The sequence below is a fragment of the Ovis canadensis genome, chromosome 11 (genome assembly GCF_042477335.2).
Source record: "Ovis canadensis isolate MfBH-ARS-UI-01 breed Bighorn chromosome 11, ARS-UI_OviCan_v2, whole genome shotgun sequence".
Classification (NCBI taxonomy): domain Eukaryota; kingdom Metazoa; phylum Chordata; class Mammalia; order Artiodactyla; family Bovidae; genus Ovis; species Ovis canadensis.
This window is the reverse complement of record NC_091255.1, coordinates 25,704,261-25,728,829: the sequence shown is the minus strand read 5'-3', so window position 1 is coordinate 25,728,829 and position 24,569 is coordinate 25,704,261. Positions and strand designations below refer to the sequence as shown.

Below are 24,569 nucleotides of genomic sequence, written 5' to 3'. Positions count from 1 at the left end.
ACCTCACTGACTGTAGCCTGCCAGGCTCCTCTGTCCATGGGATTCTCCAGGCAAGAATACTGGAGTGGGTTGCCATGCCCTCCTCCAGGGGATCTTCCCAACCCCGGGATTGAACCTGTGTCTCTTACATCTCCTGTATTGGCAAGAGAGTTCTTTACCACTAGTGCCACCTGGGAAGCCCTCTGAGAGGGGAGAAGTAATAAATATCTAATGCACCATCAGACAGTAAAAGTACCATTTTAAAAAAACCAAACAAACCCCACATCAGGCCAGGGGAAGGTAGATGACGGCAGGTGCTCCTTCAGTTGGGGGTGATCAGGGAAGACTTCTTGGTGGAGGTGACTCTTGAGCAGACACCTGAGCAAAGGGAGGGAGTGAGCCATGGGAACAACAGCAGCAAGGAGTCCAGGCCTGTAGGGAATTTTAAAGAAGTGGGTGCACTTATTTAGCCAGCACATAGATGGAGAGAGAGAAATGGAGTGTGAATCCTGCCCTCCCAATGGCAATGTGCATGCTGACTTTGGAGCAAAGCCCAGTCAGGATGCGTAGGGTGAGCTGGGCATGTTTGAGGAACGTCAAAGAGGCCCCGTTTTTTTTTTTAATATATCATACTGTGATAAATACTTTTTTAAAAATTGTGATAAAATATAATAAGCTTGGCCACTTTATTTTTAAGTGTACTGTGGTCATGGAATTAAGTGCATTCTTGCTGTGTGTACCCATCAGCACAATTCCTCTCCGGCACATTTTCATCTTCCCGAATGGAAACTGTACCCATTCAAGAGGAACTCCCCACTCCTTCCTCCCTCCAGCCCCTGGTAACCACCATTCTACTTTCTTTGCGATGAGGGTTTTCAATGCGCCATCTCAATCCTCAAAGCAACTGGAGACCATGGGTTTTGCTGTCACACCCATTCTGCAGATGGGGACACTTGGCGGGCACTAAGATCACACAGCTACCAAAAGCACAAGACAGACCTGGGAGCGCATTTTCCCTGGCTCAGCTCCCTACCCGGTGGGGGTGAAGGATGCCATTCTGCCTTCCCTCTGAGGGCCCGGAGGTGGGTCGGGAGGGTTTAGTAAGGATTACAGGCCATGTCAGAAGCTGTTCTTGCTGGGGCAGGAGGGAGTTTTCACACCTCGGTCCTGCTTGTCTGGGAGGAAGGGGCTGTTGCTCAGAGCTATGGGTTGAAGGTTGGAGGGGATCAACATCTATCTGCTACACTCCCTTCCCACCTCGGTCTTCAGGGCTACCTTTTAAGAGATGCTCAGCTGCCCTGAGAGGATGAGCATCTTAGGTGCTTGGCATCCAGTCTGCCAAGCAGTGCAACCCCCACCTACTATCACTAGGACATAACACAAGACGAGGTGCTGGAAAAAAGGATCACCATTTTTTTTTTTTTTTTGAGGATCAAATGACACATACAGCTCTGTAGCTGGCATCGGAAGGAAGAAAACAAAACAAAGAGAAAGGATAGCAAGGTGGGACAGGCTCACAACCAAGACCAGAGGACGTGCATTTTTGAAGATGAGGTGCATACAAGTTTGGGACAAAGGGGCTCTGGGTGTGCAGCCATCACTGCTGCTATGGCAACCTGGCTGGTTTCCATACCCAGGTCACCAGAAGAGCTGCCAGTTTCCTGGATTGGGTGGTCTGGGCTTTGGTGCCAGGGAGTCTTGAATTCCACTCTGTTTTCACCGCTTGGGAGCCGGAAGAGCTTGGGTAAGTTGCCTTACCTCTCTGAGGCTATTTGCTCCCTTACAAACATAATCATCCCATCTATTCAGGGTTGGTGGGAAGATCCAATAAGATAAGGCATGTAGGATGTCTAATCAGTGCCTGGTACATGCTGCTGTTTAGTCACTAAGTCATGTCTAACTCTTTGATGACCCCATGGACTGTAGCCTGCCAGGCTCCTCTGTCCATGGGATTTCTCAGGCAAGAATACTGGAGTGGGTTGCCATTTCCTGCCCCAAGGGATCTTCCTGATCCAGGGATTGAACCCTGCGTCTCCTGCATTGGCAGGCAGATTCTTCACCATTGAGTCACCTTGGAAACCCGCCTGATACATAGTTGGTGCTCAATAAATGTTCACTCCTTGCCTGGGTGGAGTGCAGGCTTGCGGCCACTGGCCAGGAACCAAGCCTTACCACCGTCAGCATCACTGCCCACCTGCTGGCTTCTCTTTAATCATCTGGTTCAGTCCTCCATTTGAGAACCCTTCCTACACAATTTGATGCTCAGACTGAGTGGGGAAAGGGCTATATTTAGGGGTATTTGAATTGTGGGGAGCAGTCTGGCAACACTCCCTCTTGTATTTATTGGGGGGACCCTGCCCTTGTGTGCATAGATATTGGAAGGCAGGACTCTGCCTGAATCTCACCTCCTGCAGTGCAAGCCAACAGGGTGAGGTCTCACCCAGGACTTTGATTCCACAATAAAGATAAAGTTGAAGGGAAGGTCATGATCATTTCACGGCGCTGGCACCCAGCCCTTGGAACTCCCTGTGGTGCCTCCCGACTTCCTAATCCTGGTCTTCAGTCTCTAGCTGATGCTATGGGCACCCCATATCCTTTCAATAAGACCCCTTTCTACGTGGGACAAGCAACCAGTTTCTATTGCTTGCAAGTAAGAACAGTGAGTACCCACAAGGTCTTCTTAGGTCAATCCGGAGAGACTTCAAGGGGCACCGAGGTGGCAGGAGTGGCCAGAATGAAGGGACCCAGCTGGCTAGGAAAGGCACTGGTTCCACCTTAGCGCCACCCTCTTCTCCCCGCAGCTGGGTGGTGGGTGGTTAACTGGAGCATTTGCACTGTCAGCTCCAGGCAGCAGCTGAGATTTTTTTTCAGTTTGGTTGTTTTTGTTTGTGTTGGTAAGTCTTTTCCTTTTATAACCCCCTTCACACGAGCTTAATGCTTTTTTTCTTTTTACTTTTCTGGCTGCACCACATAGTCAGTGGGATCTTACTTCCCCGACCAGGGATGGAACCTGCACCACCACCACCCCCGCCCCCCACATTGAAAGCACAGAGTCTTAACCACTGGACCACCAGGGAAGACCCAAAGCTTTCTTTAAATATCTCTTCTATAGAGTCACAAGTGTCTAAACCACCCAAGACAAAAACAGCACTCCATTTTTCTCAAGAGTATCCCCAAGACATGGGGATACTGATTGTCCCCAGTCACCCATTCTGATATTTGCTGCTTTGCTGTTGGTCTGTTTTCCTTACACAGAATGCAGGTTTTCCATACAAACCATTTGGAGGGTAATAAAATCATCACTCAACCCTCTGGCCCCAGAGTGCCAATGGTGGGCAACCTGAGCACTCACATGGCCAGGCCCTTAATAGGGTATGAGGTGTGAGTGTATTTGCACACAGCAGGGAACAGGGTGGGCCAGGAGAGCAGGCCTGGAGATTCACCCACCCCTCTCTTATGACTGTTGCAACCAACGGTCTTATGAATTTTCCACAGAGGCTAAAGATCTAGAGGTATCTATACAGTTCCTGATTTTTTTAAATGTTGGCAGCTAACTTGGTCTTTTTAAAACTCTAAGCCAAAACAATACTGCTGTGGGCTGGACATAATCTAGGGGTCACAAGATCGAAGTGCCTGCATTAAGCGCCCAGGGCTTAGTCTGTATCCTTCCCCACTTGTCAACAGTATGGCCCTTAGACTGGTCCACTGGGTCCCAGGCTTTAGTTGGCCCTGCTCCGGTCCTGCGGAGTTCAAGGGCCAAGGAAGGACCACAGCCGTCTAGACCATGCTCCTGGGACTCTGGACTCTGGAAACCCCTGCTCACACTACGCATAGCCTGCTTCCAAGGCCTCTGTGGACATCTGTCCTTCCAAGGCAGCCTGTTGTGGGCATCTTCAGGCCTGAGGGATGGCCCATTGCAGGGTGGGGGCAGCATATGCACTGTGGGTCCCCCTTTAGTACTGGATGGAGTAGGGTTTGAACGGAAAGAACAGGACCCCCAACCCCTGTGATGTATTCCTACCCTTGTCCCTGGCAGGTGGTTGGTAGGGATGGGCCTGCCTGTCACCACCCAGTGTGGCTCAGGCTATTGTAAGAGCTATTACTGATTCACCACTGACCCTGGGCCCAACATGGTCTGCATCTGGACATTTAACTCAGGATGCTTGTAAGTCCTGCTCCCTTTGGCAGAGGAAGAAACCAAGGTACCCGCTAGGTGTACAAGCTGGTGAGTGGCAGAGAGGATTTGCTTGGTTGTTCAGTCGTGTCCGATTCTTTGCGACCCCATGGACTGTATGTAGTTCGCCAGGCTCCTCTGTTCATGGGGATTCTCCAGGCAAGAATACTGGAGTGGGTTGCCAAGCCCTCCTCCAGGAGACATTCCCGATCCGGGGATCGAACCCACGTCTCCCTCATTGCAGGCGGATTCTTTACCGTCTGAGCCACCAGGGAAGCCCAGTGAGCCTCAGAGCCAGGATGTAAACCAGCCAGCGAGCAACGGAGCAGACCCGCTCCGGGACCAGCCACGCTGCGGGGCGGCGAGGCGCTCCCCAACCCCAGGGGACCGCCAGTTCCTCGGCGCCCCCTCCCCGCCCCGCCCGGCCCCCGCGGGGGTGCGGGGACCGCCCGTCGGGTCGCTGAGCAACGGCCCCGCAGCTGCCCGGGGCCTCCCGCGGCCCCAACCCCCGGCCGGCCCGGGGGCCTGGCGGTGACGGCGGCGCCTGGCAGCGGGGGATTTGGATGCTCGGCCCGCTGCTCCCCCGCCCGCGCCGCCGCCGGGGGCTCGGCCGCCCGGACTTATCTCCGCGCCTTCCCGGCATGCCCCGCTCGCCGGCGGCCGCCAGTCCCGCGCCCGGACTCGGCCATCGCGGGGGCCCGGCCGCGGGAGCGCGCCGCCTGCGTCCCGGAGCCGCAGCCGCAGGTGGGTGAGCCCGGCGCGCCGCGGAGCTGGGGCCCGGGGCTCCCAGCCCACCGCCCCTTCGGAGCGGGGCGCGCGGGGGTGGGGGGAAAGGGTGCGGCGGGGGAGGGGAGCCCGGCGCCCGCGAGCGGGCAAAGTTGGCGCCCAGCGCCCCGGAGCCATCGGGCCCCGCGTGGCGCGCGCCGGGGCGCGTGGGGTTCCCTCCCGACGGCCTGGGTGTGGAGTGGGTGTTCTGGGTCGGGGGTGGGGCGCGCCGCGCAGAGGGGAGGAGATGGGGGTCTTGTTTTCTCCTTGTAGATTTAGAACCCGTTAGAGGGAAACAATAACTCATCCTGAAACACACAGAAAATAACACAAAGAAAATAACACAAAGAAAAAGGGAAACACACGAAGAAACACTCACGCAGACCGATCGCGGAGAGAGACCGCAACGACTCGACAGAAAAGCTCATGCACGCAGAGAAACACACCCGAAACTTCGCACTGGAAGAGAGGAAACAAAGCGGGTGGTCTTGGAGACCCAGGGCGGGGGGAGGGGAAGGGAAACGCCGAGAAAGCCTGAGACGAGGGGAGGGGGGAAAAGAGCCCGGGAGTGGAGCGGAAAGCTGAGCGAGGGAAAGTGAAGAGAGTGAGAAATGAGAGGGGGAGGAAAGGAAAAGGGCTGAAGGAGGGAGCCTTTAGGAGGGACAGAACAGAGAAACACATCCACGGTCACCGAGCAGGACATCCCCACGCCGCCTCCAAACACAATCAGAGACTTGAGGTAGAGCTCGGTCTTTTCTCCCTTGTGGTCTAGTGCACAGCCAGGTGGGCTAGCAGCTCTGTGAGTCCTCTGAGTCGGCTTCATTGGCACTTTGAGCCAGCCAAGTCCACCCAGGAAACTCCTATTCAACCTTCAAAACCCAGCTCAAGCATCACCAGCTCTGGGCGAAAAGCCTTCCCAGAAAGTATCTTGCAAACACTGCTACTCTTTTTCATGGACTTCTGTATGTGGCACACGCAGAAGAAGTTAAAATGGTTTGTCTGCCTGTCTACCTCTCTCCCCAGGCTCCCCACACCCCAGGTTTTGGGGCCCATGACTTATTTATCTCCAGTCTCCAGAATCCAGTCCTCTGCTTGGTGCATACTAAGTGGTTAATAAATACTTATTGAATGATGATTAGGAGCATTTGGACCTCCAAGACATGGAACATAGGATTAAATTCAAATAGAGGAGATGTACTGTCCTGGAGTTAGAATTCTATGTCAAAGCACCGTTTTTCACAGGTGGAGAAATTAAAGCCCAGAAAGGGAAGAAGACTGGCTCAGAAGGACACAAGTGGGAGGCCTGCAATGAAATAACTTTGTGAATACATACTTCTCTGAGCTGCCATTGTTCTCCAGCCTGTGAGGTTAGAATAGGTGTGAAATAACCTCCTAAATGAAAACAGGCGATAAACAGACGACAAACAGTTTAATACCAGTTGTAAGTTTCCAACGGGACTTCCTTGGTGGCTCAGTGATAAAGAATCCACTTGCCAAAGCAGAAGACGTGGGTTCAATTCCTGGGTCAGGAAGATCCCCTGGAGAAGGAAATGGCAAATTCACTCCAGTATTCTTGCCTGGGAAATCCTATGGACAGAGGAGCCTGGCGGGCTACAGTCCATGAGGCTGCAAAGAGTCAGACACAACTTAGTGACTAAACAACAGCAACGTTTCCAACACTGAAACTCAAGATCAAAACTCCCCAGAATGTTTAGAATCCTCTTTTCTCCTTAGAAAGGACAGGGCAGGTGATAATCCATCTCAGTTTGAGTGGGTGACTTTCTGCTTCCTGACTACATAGACTTGGACAAATTACTTAACCTCTCTGGGCCTCAGTTTTCTCAGCTGTAAAATGGGGATACTAACACCTTCCTCTAGTCAAGGCTATGGTTTTTCCTGTGGTCATGTATGGATGTGAGAGTTGGACTGTGAAGAAGGCTGAACACCGAAGAATTGATGCTTTTGAACTGTGGTGTTGGAGAAGGCTCTTGAGAGTCCCTTGGACTGCAAGGAGATCCAACCAGTCCATTCTGAAGGAGATCAGCCCTGGGATGTCTTTGGAAGGAATGATGCTAAAGCTGAAACTCCAGTACTTTGGCCACCTCATGTGAAGAGTTGATTTATTGAAAAAGACTCTGATGCTGGGAGGGATTGGGGGCAGGAGGAGAAGGGGACGACCGAGGATGAGATGGCTGGATGGCATCACGGACTCGATGGACATGAGTCTGAGTGAACTCCGGGAGTTGGTGATGGACAGGGAGGCCTGGCGTGCTGCGATTCATGGGGTCGCAAAGAGTCGGACACGACTGAGAGACTAAAATGAACTGAACTGAACACCTTCCTCATAGGATCGTTAGAAGAGTAAACACATACCACCAAGTGCCTGGCACAGATAGACTCTCAGTGAATACAATCCTGCCCTTCTTAGGTGGGTGTTCTTTCGGGTGCCTGGTGTGGATACGGAAACAGCAGTGCTAGTGGCAGTGTTTCCTTTTGTCCTGGGTTGAAAAGGCCATCCTGCTCCAACTGGGGAGCAAAGGCTTTTATTAGGTCGGCCAAGAAGTTCGTTCAAATTTTCCCATAATATCTTCCGCAAAAACTGGAATGAACTTTTTGGCCAACCCAGTAGTTAAAGAAAAGATAACATTTGGGGACATGACCTAAAATGCGTCTTGCTTCTGTTCAGGCCCTCAGGTGTCTGCAGGTGGAGCCTTCCGCTCCACCTTCCAGCAGGTAAGACCCCACTCATTCGCTGCTGCTTCACCAGGCTGCTCAACCCTTGTGTCTTTCCAGCTTCAGCCCATGAGGGGGACTGACCAGGACTGAGGGAGCCAGCTGGAAGCATGGAGACCGTGGTGATTGTTGCCATAGGCGTGCTGGCCACCATCTTTCTGGCCTCCTTTGCAGCCTTGGTAGTGGTTTGCAGGCAGCGCTACTGTCGGCCTCGAGACCTCCTGCAGTGCTATGATTCCAAGTGAGTGGCCCGGGGAGGGAAAGGACGAGAGAGGGACTGTGCCCTGATGCCCCAACAAAAGAGAAAAGAAGTTTGGTGTTGGGCAACTGTCACTCGACTTTCATCTTGAAAATGGTACCCTAAGGCTGTCATTCCCAGTAAAAGTCTCAGGGCTTAAGAATGTTCCGTAAGCTCCCCAGCATCCTGAGCCGCCTTGGACTCTGTGAATGTGCTCACCTAGCACCCGTCTATCCCCAACTGGCCACTTAACATTTGAGCAGGCCAAACCATGGACAGAGGAGCCTGGTGGGCTACAGTCCAGGGGGTCGCAAAGAGTCGGACACAACTGAGCGACTAAGCACAGCACAGCACAACCCCTTTCTAACCAACCTCGTGCGTCCGTCAGTGCTGAGTCGCTTCAGTCATGTCTGACTTTGCGTGACCCTGTGGACCAGCGCCCACCAGGCTCCCCTGTCCATGGGATTCTTCAGGCAAGAATACTGGAGTGGGTTGCCTTGCCCTCCTCCAGGGGATCTTCCTGACCCAGGGATAGAACCTGAGTCTCTTATGTCTCCTACAGTGGCAGGCGGGTTCTTTACCCCTAGCACCACCTGGGAAGCCTCCCAAACAACCTCGTAGGAGCAGAAATCCAACACCCCGCACTCCAAGCCACACATTGAAGCAATAGACACTTGGGGGTTGCAAAACCCCAGCATAGGATCATGTCTCATCTCTGCACAGATTTCTTCATGATGTTCTTCACATGAAACCTACTTGGTAATCAAGATGTTATTTTCAGTTTAGGGATATTTTAATTGCTAGATCCCAAGGGACACTGACCACTAAACCCTGAGTTTCTCTTACCCTTTTGAATCCTATCAGCATCTCTGTCGAGTGGCTCATAATTAGTAAATGCCCATTTGTGTGACCCAGGAGAGCTCTGCGATGGTGTCTCATGTTTTCAAGAACCCTGTTTTAAAGCAGGAGGTGTTTTTACATCCCCCTCTTCTCTAGTATAACTTGGAGGGGGTGGGATCATGTGGGTGGACGAAGGTGGCTCCCAGAAGCTGATTCTACGGAACAAGTAGGGGGTGCAGGTCAGTTTGGGTAATAGGAACTTGAACTTCTCTATAAAAGGTAGGCCTGAAGGGGAAACAAGTTACAAATGGGTGTTGTTTTGTCCTGAAAGAGCGTCCCTGTTTAGGATATCTTTGTAATGATTATGGTTGCAGCCCTGCCTTTCTCTGAGCAGCTCTTCTTGTCCTGTGTTGTTTTTTCTTGTGTTCCTGTGCCCTGCCTCCTTGACTCACTGCCTCACCACGTGCCTGGCCCACCCTGAAGTCCCACTAGCCTTCGGTTTGGATCCAGAACAAGTTCTTGCTTGCGCTTACTCATTCCACTTATCCTTTCGGAGGGTATGTGGGCCTCGATGGGGAGAGAGTCGGCAGGAACCCACTTACCTGGGCTCTTCCTTCCAGGCCCATCGTGGACCTCATCGGCGCCATGGAGACCCAGTCTGAGCCCTCTGAGCTAGAACTGGATGACGTTGTCATCACCAACCCTCACATCGAGGCCATTCTGGAGAACGAAGACTGGATTGAAGATGCCTCGTAAGGCCTTGGGGACTGTTCACTTTTCTCCAGCTGCCAGGGGGTGGCGAATCGGGCGTCTGGGTGCCCTTTCCTGGCTTCCGTCGCCCGAGCTTGGCTGAGCACCCTGGAGCGCTGTGTCCATTGCCGCTTTTCCCCTGCCCTCACCGTGGGGGGACCTAGAGTGTGACACCACAGTGATTGTCCTCACTCTCCCCATTTTGCAGACCCGAACACTGAGTCCCGTAGATGTGTGGCAGAGTTGTTATAAAGTCACCGTGATGTGCTTGGGTTATCCTTGAGGCGCCCGTGAATATGGCCCTCAGGCTCCAGGGATGCAGCCTTTGTCTCTAGGGCCCCTCGGGGATCCCTCCACCCCGCTGTGGGTTCAGAAGTGTGTGCTGCCCCCTTCCCTGTCGCTCAGCCCTTCATTCACTGGGTGGGTGTTAACTGGTGTGATGTGCAGGCTCTGGGCCAGGCAATGCAGCTTTGAGACTGGTGGTGGAGACAGAATTCTACTAAATACACTGTTTCAGAAATGATGGAGGGAAGGGATGGGTCTCTGCAGGTGCAGTGAGCACACGGAGGAGGCGGCATATATAGAACTGCTGGGCTGGAGGAGTGGGGTGGACTTCTGAAGGCTTTCCAAGAGTGGGCGCCTTTTGTCCTGGGCCTTTTTTTTTGGCTGCACTGTGCAGCATGGGGAGCTTCTCTCCGGCCCCTACTGGTGATAAAACCCCTACTCCCTGCAGTGGACGCTTGAAGTCTTAATCGCTGGACCTCCAGGCAGTCCCTTCAGGACTTGAAAGATGAGTTCACCACGCAGAGGATACGGGGAAGGAGTCCCTGGGTGGAGGGAACAGTCTCAGAAGCTCAGAATTGTGGCACTAGCTGGAGGAGTCTGTGGGGTGCAGGAGGGGAAAGGGGAAGACAGGGGAAAGAGAGGGCTTCCTGCTTTAGCTCCTGGGCTTGTTCATTTTACTGCTGAGGCGTCCCGGCTCTCAGGTGGTGTCCAGCTGGGCCTGGGGGTCAGAGCTGAAGGAGGCGTGGAGGTGGTGGCTGGAGGGAGGTGTCCAGCCGGGCCTGGGGGTCAGAGCTGGAGGAGGCGTGGAGGTAGTGGCTGGAGGGAGGTGTCCAGCCGGGCCTGGGGGTCAGAGCTGGAGGAGGCGTGGAGGTGGTGGCTGGAGGGAGGTGGGCCTCTCTGGAGAAGCCCTGACAAACGCTTCTTGTCTCCGCAGGGGTCTCATGTCCCATTGCATCGCCATCTTGAAGGTAATACTCTTCGATTTCCCCAGGAGAATAAAGGGGGTGGTCACCAAAGCATCTGGGTGCACAGACTGTCCAGGAGGAGGGACTTTGGGAGGAGCGCTGATCCCTGCAGGGGGCCTCTTGTAGCTCTTGGGAGTTCCTTCTGTTCACTTCCACTCCTGGTCTGTTCTCCTTTGAATTCAAGAGGCCCTTTCAAAGGCTTTCCTCCACCTGGTCCTCACAGTACAGTGGGCAGTGGAAAGACAGCAGAGGCAGTGACCAACCACATGTTCACCGACCAGGCAGAAAGCTGCGCGCAGAATAGCAGAGCAAGACCGCAGCCATTCTGGGGAGAAGGGCAGTTCCCAGCTTCTCCTGGGCACTTTCTTCCATGAACTGAGGGCTCAGCCCTTGAAGTGAGTTGAGCTCTGTATTAGGGCATCTCCAGTTACTAGAAAGTTCCTCACCAGCCCTCTCTGTGACAGTGGTCAGCCAGACAGGACAATCTGTTAAAAAATCCAAACCATGATACTTCAACCTGAGAGCAGACTGTTTATTGATTTATTTTTTAAGCCAACACCCTCCAGGACAGGGTGGAGAGTTGCATCCAATTTGCGTTTAGGGTACTTTTTACAGTTTTGTGTAATTTTTATAGTTTGGGGTAATTTTTATTGTTTTGGGGTAATTTTTACAGTTTTAGCATTTGTTTGCCAATTCTTGCCTGACATTCTCAGACTTCTTAGGACAATAATAATGTTGAAGTGTTTGGCCAGTGGCAAATATTGTTCATTTCAGTAGTAACCTGGGAAACCACACTTTTCTCTCTTTGTCTATCAATTATTCAAGATCTCAAAAAAGGCAGCTTTTTTGAAATTGAAAATGGCACATATCATTCAGTACAAAATATTAAAAAGCCTTTTGTCCCACCTCTTCTTTAGCTCTTCTCTTAGGGGACAAAGAAGTGCCTGGTAAGATGTTGTCCCAGAGTCCAGGCTAATTATTGAGTTCCAAGAAGCTCTTTTTAAAAAATTTTTATTTATTTTTAATTGAAAGATAATTGCTTTACAATATCGTGTTGGTTTCTGCTATACAGCAACGTGAAACAGCCATAGGTATACATATGTCCCCTCCCTCCCACCTCCCACTGCATCCCACCCCTTTAGGTTGACTCAGAGCCCCGGTTGAGTTCCCTGAGTCATACAGCACATTCCCGCTGACTGTCTGTTTCACATATGGTGATGTGTATGTTTCCATGTTACTCTCTCCATTCATCCCACCCTCTCCTTCCTCCCCGTGCTGTGTCTGTAAGTCGCTTCTCTGTGTCTGCATCTCCCTTGCTGCCCTGCAGATAGGTTCATCAGTACCATCTTTCTAGATCCCATTTCTATGCGTTAATATATGATGTTTGTTTTTCCCTTTCTTACCTCACTCCGTGGTTATAGATGGGGATGGACGGGTCTAATGACTGGAGTAGCGATGCCACGTTACGTCTTCCTTCTGTCTTTGGGTTTTGTCCCCTGCCCTTATCTGTTAGAGGAGGGGGATGAATGACAGCTGAGGAGGGGGATGAATGATAGCTGAGGAGGGGGATAAATCAGCCGGGAGGAGTCTTACTGGGCTCAGTGGTCCATCCTGAGACCCTCTCAGCTTCCTCTTGAGCGCTCGAGACCCTGCTGCTTGGCCACCTGCCCTGGAGACCCTATGGTGGGGCCTCGAGGGAAGGGCCTGGGCTGTCCCCTGGGTGGGCTCTCCGGCTTCTTTCTGCCTCTCTTCCAGCCCCATGTATATGTGATGAAGTTGATGGAAATTCTTCCCCAGGGACAGAAGCACATCCAGGTTCTGACATTGGGAGGGGGGCATGAAAGTGAGGAGCAAAGCTTTAGGGGTGGCCAGTGCTGCTGGTGGATGGTGAGAAAGGCCCTGTGTCCTGGTCTTGCTATTTTCCTGCCTTTTTTTTTTCTTCCCCATAGCCCTTTTATCATCATCATGACAAACATGCTAAAATGTTATCCCAGAAAATTGTTGGTATAAATTCTGCTTGTCTGGCCATGTTTCTGAGGGTGCCTGCAGAGATCTTTATCATTTTGGAAGAAAAAGCCAGGAGGTGAAGGAATCGAGAGAGAAAATAGGTTTTGGCCCTGAAGGGAGAGGATGAAGGTAGAGCACATGATTTTTCTTAGGACAGATTATTTCAGCTCAGACTTCTCTTAAGCCGAGAAGCCCTGGCCCTGGTCTGAGGTTCCCACCCCTCCCTCCTTATCCGGCTGTGCCTTGGGTTTGCCTCTTCCGTCCCTGTCATCTTTGTGTGCTTTTCACTTCACCGTGAGGTTGGGGGGCCCAGCCGTGGGATGGGGCTCTGTGGGATAGCAGAAACCCTCGGGGTCTGGGTCCCCCCCGCCATCACCTCTCTGCTCCCTGTTGCGGTAGATCTGCCACACTCTGACGGAGAAGCTCGTTGCCATGACAATGGGCTCAGGGGCCAAGATGAAGACCTCGGCCAGCGTCAGTGACATCATCGTGGTGGCCAAGCGCATCAGCCCCAGGTGAGGTCCCCACACTCTGGGGGAGCGGGGGGGGGGTCAGAAGTGGGGGTGGGGGCAGGGGCAGGGTCCCCTGAGCAACTCCGGGGGAACTTGAATGGTTTATGCCCCACACAGTCCCAGAGAGCCCAGGAAGGTTTAGAGGCTGGGAGACTTTTCAGGCTAGGGTGGTGTCACAGGCTCCCCTCCCCTCCAGCGTGACCCCTCCCGTAGGTTTTTTGGGAAGTGCCAGCATATGACTAGGGCCCCCCAGCGCCCTCTTCCTCCATCCCATGCCAGCTGGGCCAGCTCTCCTTCCCCTGGGCACACCTTCCTGGGCTCTGGGCCAGCAAGCGCACTTGCCACGGGTGCCCACACCCCGGTGAGCAGTGAGCTTCCCGCGCGCCCCATCCCAGCTGACATCTGTACTGAGACCAGCCCTGGCCCCATCCATGGCCCGGCCAGCAGTCCCCAAGCCTGGGTGGGAGGTGAAGGGACCATTCATATCTCCCAGATTCCAGGCTGTCTGCAGAATCCCATGTAGGAGGCAACCAGCTGGACTGCAGGCAACAACAGCTCCACCCCCTCATCTGGCCTTGGTTTTGTGAAGAAAGCTCTTTTTCTTAGAGGGAAGGGTGGTACTGAGTTGGAGCTGCCATCTGGTGGCTGGTATGTGGATGTGCCTGAGCCAGGAGTTTTTTTTTTCCCCAGTTCAGGAGGTTTTCTTACATCAGCCTCCTGAGTTCCAAGGGTCCTCGCTTTCGCCTGTGGGCTGGGATGGATCTCAAGGAACCAGTCCTTGGAGGGAATGTGAAAGAGTTGGTGCACTTGAACTCCATCCAGGGAGTTCAGTGAGTTGAGACAGTGGGAGGGAGATAATCCAGAAGGATCTGGGCTGTCTCTGGAGCTGTCCCGGGTGGGTGTGGCTACAGGAAGGGGGTCAGCCTAGGTTGGCCCCTGGCCTGAAGTGGACCCAGGCTCCGAGCAAGCACCAGCCCTTCCTCTAGTACCTGCTGGACCTCCCTCATACCTCCTGTCACTTCCAAGAGCCGTCCCAGGTCCTGGCAAATTCCTGTGACGCCAGGATCCAAGGCAGCATCACCAGGAGGGCGTGGAGAAGGAGAGAGAGGGCGATTTCTGAGTCCCAGTGGAGTCCTGGGGGGTCAGGACTAGCAGCGGTGCTAGAGCAAGGGTGTGACAGTACTCAGAGGGTGGACCTCACGTGGGGCGCTCACTGGCCTGTCCTACTGAGCACCTTGGACTGCTTCCAGAATGATCCCTGCCATAAATCAGTTAGGGTCCTTGCTCTCTCTTTCTGCCCTCACATCCTTTAGCCCCATGGTTTTTCTTATTCTATTTCGTACAGTGTATTGATAGCATACTAGTTTCAAGAAGAGTGGCTTCAGCTACAGGGTAGGAAAAAGGGCTGGCCGAGTGGGGCATTGAGTGACTGAGCTTCTGCGCTTCCTCACCAGCCCCTCAGCCCCAAGACAAGGACCTTCAAGCCTGTTTGCAAGTGCTTTTGGAAATCAAACAACACATCATTATTTTTTGCTTCTTGACTAAATGGTCCAGGAGCAAGAAATTTGAACGAAAACATGGAATCATGCACATAAGGATGAATAAGTAGTTCTTTCTTGAGTTTGACTTTTTAAAAAATTAACTATGAACTGTATCATGTGCTGCAGGAAATCCAGTGGAGCAGTTTGTACCCAAATTAAACTTGGAGCATTTTTTTAGTGTTCTGAATATCTACCTGTAACCATGTTAGTTTGTTTGTTTTTTTAATACAAAAGTAATAAGCGTTTGTAAAAGTTAAAACATTGCAGAAATAGAGAATCTGAAAAGTGAAGGGACCCACCACCCCCCAGTCCCACCCCATCCCAATTCCTGGAAGTAATCAGTCACTGTTGAATGGTAAGTATTTCTGCAGATTGGTCCCTCACTTCCTGCCAAATGTCATAGCTATTGTTTATTCATTTTTATGCAAATAGGATCCATCAGACTTTGTATCTTGTTTGGCAGTTTGCCTTTTTGATGTCGTAGTATATCTTGAACATCATTTCACATGTGTGAAATTGTACTTTTTAAGCCTTTGGAAATGAAAACCAGAAGAAATATTCTCTAAACAGAAGTCAGTCTTTAATTAATTAATTTTATCTCTTTAAACTTTTAAAATTTATTTTCATTTATTTATTTCAAAAAGATTGAATTTTCACTTATTTGTTTGGCTGCACTGGGTGTTTACTGTGGCATGTGGGATCTAGTTCCCTGACCAGGGATCAAACCTGGGCCCCCTGCATTGGTAGCCCAGAGTCTTAGCCACTGGACCCCCTAGAAAAGTCACTGAAGTTTTTCTGTTTAAGTACCTGTCTGAGAATACAGTTACAGAAAATCACTAAAGGCTGGGTCTGGAATGTCTAAAGAGAAGCTTTGGGGTAAAGAAAGAAAGGAAGGAGAAAAGGCCATAAGAAAAGGGAAATACTGAAAGCCTTTTGCCTCCCCTCAGAGTGGATGACGTTGTGAAATCCATGTACCCTCCGTTGGACCCAAAGCTCCTGGATGCCCGGTGAGAGGGGTGGGGTGGCCGTGTGTCTTTTCACACTGAAAGCTCCCCATGTTATCAGATCTGTGAGGTTGGCTGTTTTGGTGGTGGAGGAGAAGGCTGCTCTGTTGGGTTCCCAAGACTGCCCCAGCTTTGGGTACCATTCACTTCACTGTGAAGGGTCAGCCAACCAGTAAGCCAGGCCTGGCTGGATGCTTGTGGCCAGAGTTCTTCCTGAAACCCCAGAGGAGCAGGAAGAAGAAACAGTCTTGGATTTTGGATTTTCTATGATGAAACGTCCATCCAAGCTAAGTTATCTGCACCTCCCCGCCCTCCCATTGCCCCCATGGCCATCTCTGCTCTTTGGACCCCTGAAGCAGACACACCTCAGCTGTGAGTACTGCCCAGTGGGTCGCTGGTGTGGGTGGTGGGCAGGAATTGAGACTGGCAGTGACAGGTCAGCTAAAGCTGTGCTCACCTTCTCAGCACATGCCCAGGAACCCTGTCTCATGATCGGCGCTTATACACAGAGCATACTTACGCTTTTGAGACTGTTAACGTTCCTCTACCAAATGCAAACCCACTTGAAACAAAACAAAGCACGTTCCTTTGTCTCTCGGATTTATATGGCTGTTTCACAGGCCCGTTGTGTACTAATTGCCAGACAGGCTGTGGGTCACAGCAATTCTGTTGGTTTCTCTACCCTACTTCGATTACTGCCCAGCTGTGTTCATGGGCTCATCATCTGTAATGCATTCCCAAATGCATCATGCCTACTCACTATTGAGAAGACACTCTGCAGTGAGGTTTTCAGTACTGAAAAAACAAGCCGCCTCCTCTATTTGGTTTGCAGTTAAATTTTTTGTGAGAATATGGTAAACCAGCGCTGGGTCTTATTGATTCAGAATCAATACGTGATGCCCAAGGTGGGGTATGAACATCCTGTCTTTAAGTGGGCAGCAGCTGGGGATGTGCTTATCCCATTGACTAGATCCAGACTGTCCCACAGAACCCTCTTCTGGGAGATGTTATTGGATGTGTTGCAGGAAGTCGGCTCCCAGTCTTAAATAAGTTAGTGAGACTCAAAGAGTATTACATTCTTTTCTTAGAACTTTATCATCTGAGAAGGGCTTCAGTTACCTTTGTTTAACCCGGATGTTCCCAAATTTATTTGAGCATGGAACCCGTTTTAAATGACACACCTAGCAACCTCTTGAGGATGGGACTCAGCTTGGGAAACCCTAGTCTAAACTCTGTCCCTTTGGGCTTTAGGGCAAAGTCCCTTAGATCCTAGGGAAGCTGATCCTGTTTTTTTTTTTTTTTCTAGGACAACTGCCCTGCTCCTGTCTGTGAGTCATCTGGTGCTGGTGACCAGGAATGCCTGCCACCTGACTGGAGGCCTGGATTGGATTGACCAGTCGCTGACAGCCGCCGAGGAGCACCTGGAAGTCCTTCGAGAAGCAGCCTTAGCTTCTGAGCCAGATAAAGGCCTCCCAGGCCCCGAAGGCTTCCTTCAGGAGCAGTCAGCCATTTAGTGCCTACTGGCCAGCGACTGGTCACAGGGGCCAGGCAGCTGCCACCACTGGGTGGCTCCGCGGAGCCTCCCACTTCTTCCGGTAGAGCTAGCTGTTCTCCAGGGCTGGGGAGTCCAGCTGTGTCTGTGTAGTAAAGCAGTTGGCGCCTCTGTTGTAGTTACAGACGGCAGCTGGTGAGTGGCAGTCTAATCCCACAATTAGGGGAGATGACAGTCACCATCTGTACAGCTGAGCTTTGAAAATGGGAGGACTGTAAGCTGTATTTAGCTCACCTAGTGCTTTCAAGAAAATCCAGCCACCGTCTTCAGCACCAGGAGGTTTCACATTAAAATCAGAATTTCTGGCTTCTCTCAAACAATCAGAAGATGATGAAGCAGCTCTGATCTGCATTTTCCAAAGTGGACAATCAGTTGGAACTAAGTAGGAGTTGCCTTTTCTTGACAATACTTGTACTCTCTCACTTGGCCTTTTTCATTTGTTTGTGTTGTGTGCCTGGTCCCTGAGGATCTGAGTGCCTACTTCCCTTTATAGGTTTGGGTTTGAAGGTGAGCAATGTAGAGTTGATCATTCCCTTATCATTATGCCTGCAATTTTACCTAGCTACCACTAGGTGGAGAGTAAATACATACTTAGCTTTCTCTCAGGCGTGCGGTTATTGAGTCAAATTCAAGTGCGTGGTGTGTGTTGGGATATACCTGAGAACTGAGGGTGGAAGGAGAGGGGCTGTGACTCTCGAGGATGCCTTGTGGGTCTGACTCAAAATGAAATATTCAGAGACCTCCTCCCCAGAGTTCAGACAGGTGAAAATACCACCAGGCAGTAGTTTCCACACTAGCGATGACATCCACGAAAGATGGGTTCCCATTCCTTTGGTATCTGTTTAGCAGTTATTGAAAGATGAGGAGCATTTTTCACTATTTGAGACCTTTGTAGGACCCAGAATCACAACTGCCTAATCTAGTGTGTGTTAGTTGCTCGGTCTTGTTCAACTCTTTGCAACTCTGTGGACTGTAGCCTGCCAGGCTCCTCTATCCACAGAATTCTTCAGGCAAATATACTGAAGTGGGTAGCTGTTACCTTCTCAATTTAGGGATCTTCCCAACCTAGGGATCGAACATGGGTCTCCTGCTTTGCAGCCAGATTCTATACCATCTGAGCCACCAGGCATCCAAATTCCATCATTTCCATCACAAGCATATAGGAACACCTGGAATACTTTGCTTCTTCCCAGGATCTCAGAGTCAACCTTGCTCTTTGGAGAGGGCACTGGCTCGGGAGCTGCCTTGGTTCATATCCTGTGCCATTAAGTATGTTTGGACCTCCATGTCTGTTCCCATTTCATTTTCTGTGCCCTAATTCAAGTCAGCAAATCCCTCAGCCTGATTTTAGAGAACCAAGAACCCATTTCCCAAGCCCAAGATTGGTACCTTGCTCATCACTGAGATGTGTCATCCACCCAATTTCTCCTAAAAAGCAAGATGCTTCTCACCAGCACAGTGCATGCCAGTTCCCCACTTGAGAAGATGGATTCACAACAGGGAATCAACAGGGAAGCTGGGGATCAACTCTTGTAGAAGGATGGAAGGATTCCTGATGACAGGGGACACTTTATTGGATTGTCTGCTCATCAATGCTGAGCACACGCTGGGTAACTTTCCTGTCTTGCTGGTGAGCTGTGAATGGGAAATACTCAGAATTACTTTGACTTTTCTTTTTCAGATTTCTTTTTATATGGACCATTTAAAAAGTCTTTGTTGAATTTGTTACAATATTGCTTCTGTTGTTTATGTTCCGTTTTCTTGGCTGGCTGTGAGGCATGTGGGATCTTGGTTTCCTGACCAGGGATGAAATTTGCACCCTCTGTGTTGGAAACCTGGAGTCTAAACCACTCCCCACTTTGACTTTTCTATCTGTGGGCTCTATCGCCGGTATCCAGAGTCCTGTTTTTGTCCTTTTCCCTCCCTTTCAATACCTGCTTTCGGAACCAGACTGGGAACCACCGCGCTAAGGTGGTTGTGGTGTCAGTGTCCCTGCATTTCAGCCCGGACCAGAGCCCTTAGCTGAAGAGAGCCCTTCACCTCTCAGATACCATCCACAGGTGTGGGGCTAGAAGTGGAGAAGTTTCCCAGCAGCTCTTCCCATCTCTTCTCTGAGCCCTGGCAAGTCCTGGACCACCTGGCTCCCTCCAGCCCTGAGATGCTGATCCTTTAGTAGTGAGGAAAGGGTCCTGAAGGCCTTAAAAGCGTCTGCCAGGCGGCAGGATCTCCGATTCTGCTGCTGTGTCGTTTTCCTTTTGTCTCCAGCACAGGACAAATATGTCTCTCGATCTGGTTGCTGTTGGCGGCTCATGGATGAGGTGGAAGCACCATCTTTGGGGTGGGTCTCTTCTAGCCCTTTGGAAGTTGGCGGAACTTGCCTCTTTTCTTGGGAGGGGCTGGTTGGGGAGCTGGAGATCCAGCCAGGTGTGGTTTCCCAGAGGACAGACACAGCCCAAGTCCCTAGTTCACTAGTGTCTGTATGTATCACTGTAGATCTTTTCTCCCATGGCCCCTACCCCCACCTCCTACCCTGGAGCAGAAACATCAGACTCAGATTCTGAACGAAGAAGAAACTAGGGATCAGAATTGAGTATGAGATGAGCAAGTGCTTTGAAGTCAGACAGAATTAGATTCAAACTTGGGTTCAGTCATTGTGTGAGCTTGGACAAGTTTCTTAATCTCTCTGGTCCTAAGCTCTCTCATCTGTAAAAATCAAGGCTGATGCCTCATTGAGCCTCTCGGGTGGCTTAGTGGTGAAGAATCCACCTGATAATGCAAGAGACAGAAGATGTGGGTCCAGATGCTTCCCTGGGTCAGGAAGATCCCCTGGGGAAGGAAACGGCAACCTACTCCAGTGTTCTTGCCTGGAAAATCCCTCTGGGTTGATATGCCAATTAAATGAAGCCGTGTATGCAAAATGCCCAACTGTGTGCCTGGTGCTCATTAGCCAATGTTAACCTTTCTCTCCCCAGAGCTCGCTGTGCCCTGGGGCAGCTGATCAAGATGGTGTCACCCCAGTTACCATAGCTCTGTCTAAGCAGGAGCTCAGGAGCCGAGTAGCCAAAAATCCGGAATCCACTGCAGTTGGGAGAGTGGCCCAGCCTTGTGCCTGCCCCACCCCAGCTGTGTTCACAACAGGAAGGCAGTCCACACTCCTGGCCTCTTATCAGTGTTCCCAGGGTTGACTGCCCAAACTCACATTCTTTCAGAGTGCGGCCTGGAGCCTCCTCCAGCTTGTGAAATCTCCCAGACGGAACACGTGTTCTTGGCATCTGACTTGCCCTGGTGCTTACCCTGACCGCCTCATTCCAGGAGTTCCTTCTCTTCAGAGACTCTTTCCACTCTGTGTGGCCACATGAGCCGGACCTTTACAAAGCGACTTACAGTTCAAAGCCCCTGAGTTGCGTTACGACCTTGGACACTTTGGAAAGGTGTCAAGTGAAGAATTTCCTCCTTCATTCCCTCTGTCCTCCTCACCCTCCCTTCTCATTTCCCCCCTCCCTCCTCTTCTCCTTCCCACCCGCAAGTACTGTTTACTTATTCTGGAGGAAGTGTAGTGCTAGGTGCTGGGAATATGGAACCAAAGTCACAATACCTGGTCTTAAAAAGCAGAGACAGGGACTTCCCTGGCAGTCCAGTGGTTGAGACTTCACCTTCCCAAGCAAGGGACTAGGGTTCGATCCCTAGTCGAGAAAGTGGGGGTTGGACAGGTTGGCAGATCATGGAGGACCTTATAGGTTATATTAGGGAGTTGAAGCTTCATCCTGAGCATAATGGGGACCCTAGAAAGGCTTTCCCTGGGAGGTGACATGGTCAGATTTGCAATTTAGAAAGAGTCATTTATTTCATACCCTATGATGTTAGACTCTAAGACCCAGAAATGTCCTGATGTCACTGAACACATGTTTCCCGCCTCCTGAGTCTGAGAGGCTCATGACTCAATCACAGTATAAAGGCAGGGTGGGCAAATGCTAAGGGATAGAGGAAGAGAGGGGCTGGGGTTAGAACAGGAAGTGCTGGGGTAATGACGTAGTCCTGCTGGGTCTGATCCTGGTAGGTAGGTAGTTAGAGTGTCTTTGTATCAGAAATGCTAATGGGCAGTTTTGAGAATTTGTAACATCCCTTGGTTCTTACTGTTTAATTCTACATGTGTTTTATCATCCCCATTTTGCAGATCAGCAAATCAAAGCCTAGAGAGAGAAGGATGAGAGCAGGGGGAGTTCCCTGGTGATCTAGTGGTTGGAACTTAGCACTTTCACTGCTGTGGCCTGGGTTTAATCCCTGGTCGGGTAACTGAGATCCTGCAAGCCTTGTGGCACGGCCACCCCTCCCTCCCAGAAAAGAATGAGAGCGGGAACTTCAACTCCCTACTGTGTGTTCTTTTTTTTCTTAATTAAAAAAATGTATTTATTATTTATTTGGCTGCACCGGGTCTTAGTTGAGGCATATAGGGATAGGGTCTAGTTCCTTGACCCGAGATCGAACCTGGGTCCCCTGCATTGGGAGCTTGTAGTCTTAGCCCCTGGACCCCCAGGGAAGTCTCCCACCTTGTGTTCTCCACCTACTCCTGCCTGCCTGTGTTCAGTGGGTGGGGAGATCCATAACAAGAAGGAAACAGCAGATACCAGAGTTATTCTATTTTCTGCTAGTATTTTTCATTAAAAATGGTGGTCATGACCCACAAATTAATTTCATGGCCTACTAATCGGTTACAACCAACAGGATGGTAGAACATGGGCACTAAAATGAGAGCTGGGGCATGGGTGAGATGTTCTCTCTCCACTCAAGATGACTTAATTTTATCCTTTTTAAGTAAAGCATGCATTTTCCAGAATAACAGCAAAAAAAATTTATGGTGCAAAATGGAATAATTAATTTATTACGTGAATAATTAGTTCAAAAGTCATCTGTGGACTCTCTACATTGGATTAAACCTTGGGATGCAGGAATGAATAAAACTATAATGCCTCTCTTGAGATGCATATGATCTAAGGTGGAAAGAAACCCATAAAGAGTGATTTTCAATCTGTTAATAATTCGGTTAAGTGCTGGATAAGGGACTGTGTGTGTAGTGGTAGCACAGAGCAGAGGCAGCAACCTCATCTCGCGAGAGAGTTTCCTAAGAGAGAGAGTTTCTAAGAGTTTCCTCAAGGCGATGCTGTCTCAGAAGCATTGTTAAGGAGGGATCTAGGAGGTGGTGGAGGTGGAGGAGAACAGAGGCCTGGGGAAGGGCAGTCTGTGCAGCCGACATCCTATGCTGGGCTCGGGGAATTACTGCTTTAATCGTCCTGGAGGGGGGTGGGGGTAGGATGGGGGACAAGAAGGGGGTGGGGGGCACGATGGGAGATCAGATGGGAGAAGAGGCATGGACCAGAGCCTGGGGTGTTCTCTTAGGTGGTAGGGAGCTATTGAAAGTTTAAAAAGTGCTTAGTGTTTTCTTGAAGAACAGTCAGATGATCTCTGCGCCCTTATCTGCCTTTAATGTTACTCGAATTTGATAAATGCACCATCGTTTAGCATTGTGTTAATTTGTGTTTTGCTGAGTGCTGGTGGAACAAAAAATTTTTCATGTGTTTATTAGCTCTTTGTACTTATTCACATCCGTTGCCCATTTGTCTTCTGGGATTTTATTATTGTTCTTATCGATCTGTATGAGCTCTTTATATATTAAGGATAACAACCCTTTGTCATGTTTATTGCATACTTTCCCAAGCTTTGTCATTTGCCTTTTAGTTTTGTTTAGAATGGTTTCTGACATCCAGCCGTTTTAAATTTGGTGTAGTCAAATGTATTGATTTTCTTTCCCTTAGTGATTTCTCTTTCATTGCTTTTATGCTTAGAAAATCCTCTCTCATCCAAAGATCAAGTAAATATCATTGAAATGTTTGGAGCGGTGATGTGCCATGGGTGAATGATTATTAATAATATTCACAAGTTAGATATGGTGGTAAAACCAACCAACCAACCAACCAGCCTGGAAGAAATCAAACCTTCCTTTATTTACCCCAAACCCAGCTCAAAGTTAAAGGTGGAAACCATAAGGGATCAAAGAGATGGATGAGGGTGATGAGGAAAGGCAGAGAGAGTCTTCAAGGACTAGCAGGAGGTGGTCAGTGTTGGGAGGAGCTCCATATCCTAAGTTAAATATGAAGGAACATAGCATGTTTGGCTAGAATCCTAGATGAGACAAAGCAGGGATGGGAGAGTGGGTTGGAAAGAGGATTAGGGAAAGCCAAGCAGGGCCCATAAATCATGCTTACTGTATCCTGAGGACAATGGAGAGCCATTGAAGATATAACCCAAATAATTCTTGGTACTTCATGGAGTCATCCTCTGTAGTTTCATCTGCGGGAGCACAGGCTGGCAGTCAGAAGTAGCTAGAAAGGAAGACTGATGACAAGCTTGACAATGGTTCTAGTCTGCACTCCCTTGGAGAGACTGGGTGCCTTCAGGGTAATATGGCTGGGTGTAGACTGCACTCCCTTCGGGCTAACCTTTCTTCAATCTGGACCAGATAGATGGTGTGGAGATGATGTCATCTCTCTCTCTCTTTTTAATGGCTTTTGGTCACACTGCACACTGTGGGATCTTAGTTCCCCGACCAGGGATCAAACTCATGCCCCCTGCAGCGGAACCTCAGAGTCTTGATCGCTGGACTACCAGGGAAGTCCCTGTCATCTCTTATTCTTTTTCCTTCTCTTCCCTGGTGCCAGGAGAGAGTCTGGGTTTGGATCCTGACTCCGTCACTCCAGACACATCTCCTTTCCCAACTGCCCGCGTCTCTTCCTTTTGTAAATCGCAGGTGACACGTGTTACGTGCCAAGAATTAGCTGGGTGATGGAGCTACAATGCAGAGATAAACCCCACGGTTTCTGCCCACGAGGGATGACAGGCTAGTGAGGAAAGGCAAATATCAAGGAAATGACTGTTTGAATCAATGGAAAATGAAAAGCTTTAAAAAGTATTTTACAAAGAGAGAGAAAAGCTTATGAGAGATTGTTAGGGAAACTGATCTATCTAGATGTCAAGGAAGCCTTTGATTATCGGGGATCTACTCTGTGGAGGATACGCAGGAGTTCAGAGGTGGAGGAGTGGAGTCCAGGCGAAGGTCCTTTGGCAGAAGGACAAGAATTGAGACCAGGTTAGTGTGATTGGCAAGGAGACCGGGAGGAAGACAAAGTTGACAGTAAAGCAGGAGGTCAAGCCACACCCAACCTTTTAAGC

At 50.3% G+C, this 24,569-nt stretch overlaps 1 protein-coding gene across 1 annotated transcript; it reads left to right on the top strand.

Moving 5' to 3' along the window:
- The first annotated feature begins 4,390 nt into the window (after positions 1 to 4,390).
- On the top strand, positions 4,391 to 17,945 carry TMEM98 (transmembrane protein 98). Its single transcript, XM_069602863.1, has 7 exons — positions 4,391 to 4,897; positions 7,712 to 7,892; positions 9,350 to 9,481; positions 10,699 to 10,732; positions 13,136 to 13,251; positions 15,737 to 15,796; positions 17,100 to 17,945. The coding sequence occupies exons 2-7, from the start codon at positions 7,762 to 7,764 to the stop codon at positions 17,305 to 17,307; spliced, it is 681 nt and encodes a 226-aa protein (XP_069458964.1). The 5' UTR covers positions 4,391 to 4,897; positions 7,712 to 7,761; the 3' UTR covers positions 17,308 to 17,945.
- Positions 17,946 to 24,569: the final 6,624 nt, after the last annotated feature.

Coding starts and splice junctions, on each gene's coding strand:
- TMEM98 (XM_069602863.1), top strand. CDS start 7,762: ATGGAGACCGTGGTGATTGTTGCCATAGGCGTGCTGGCCACCATCTTT. Junction 10,733..13,135: donor ATTGCATCGCCATCTTGAAG/GTAATACTCTTC, acceptor CTGTTGCGGTAG/ATCTGCCACACTCTGACGGA. Junction 15,797..17,099: donor CCAAAGCTCCTGGATGCCCG/GTGAGAGGGGTG, acceptor TTTTTTTTCTAG/GACAACTGCCCTGCTCCTGT.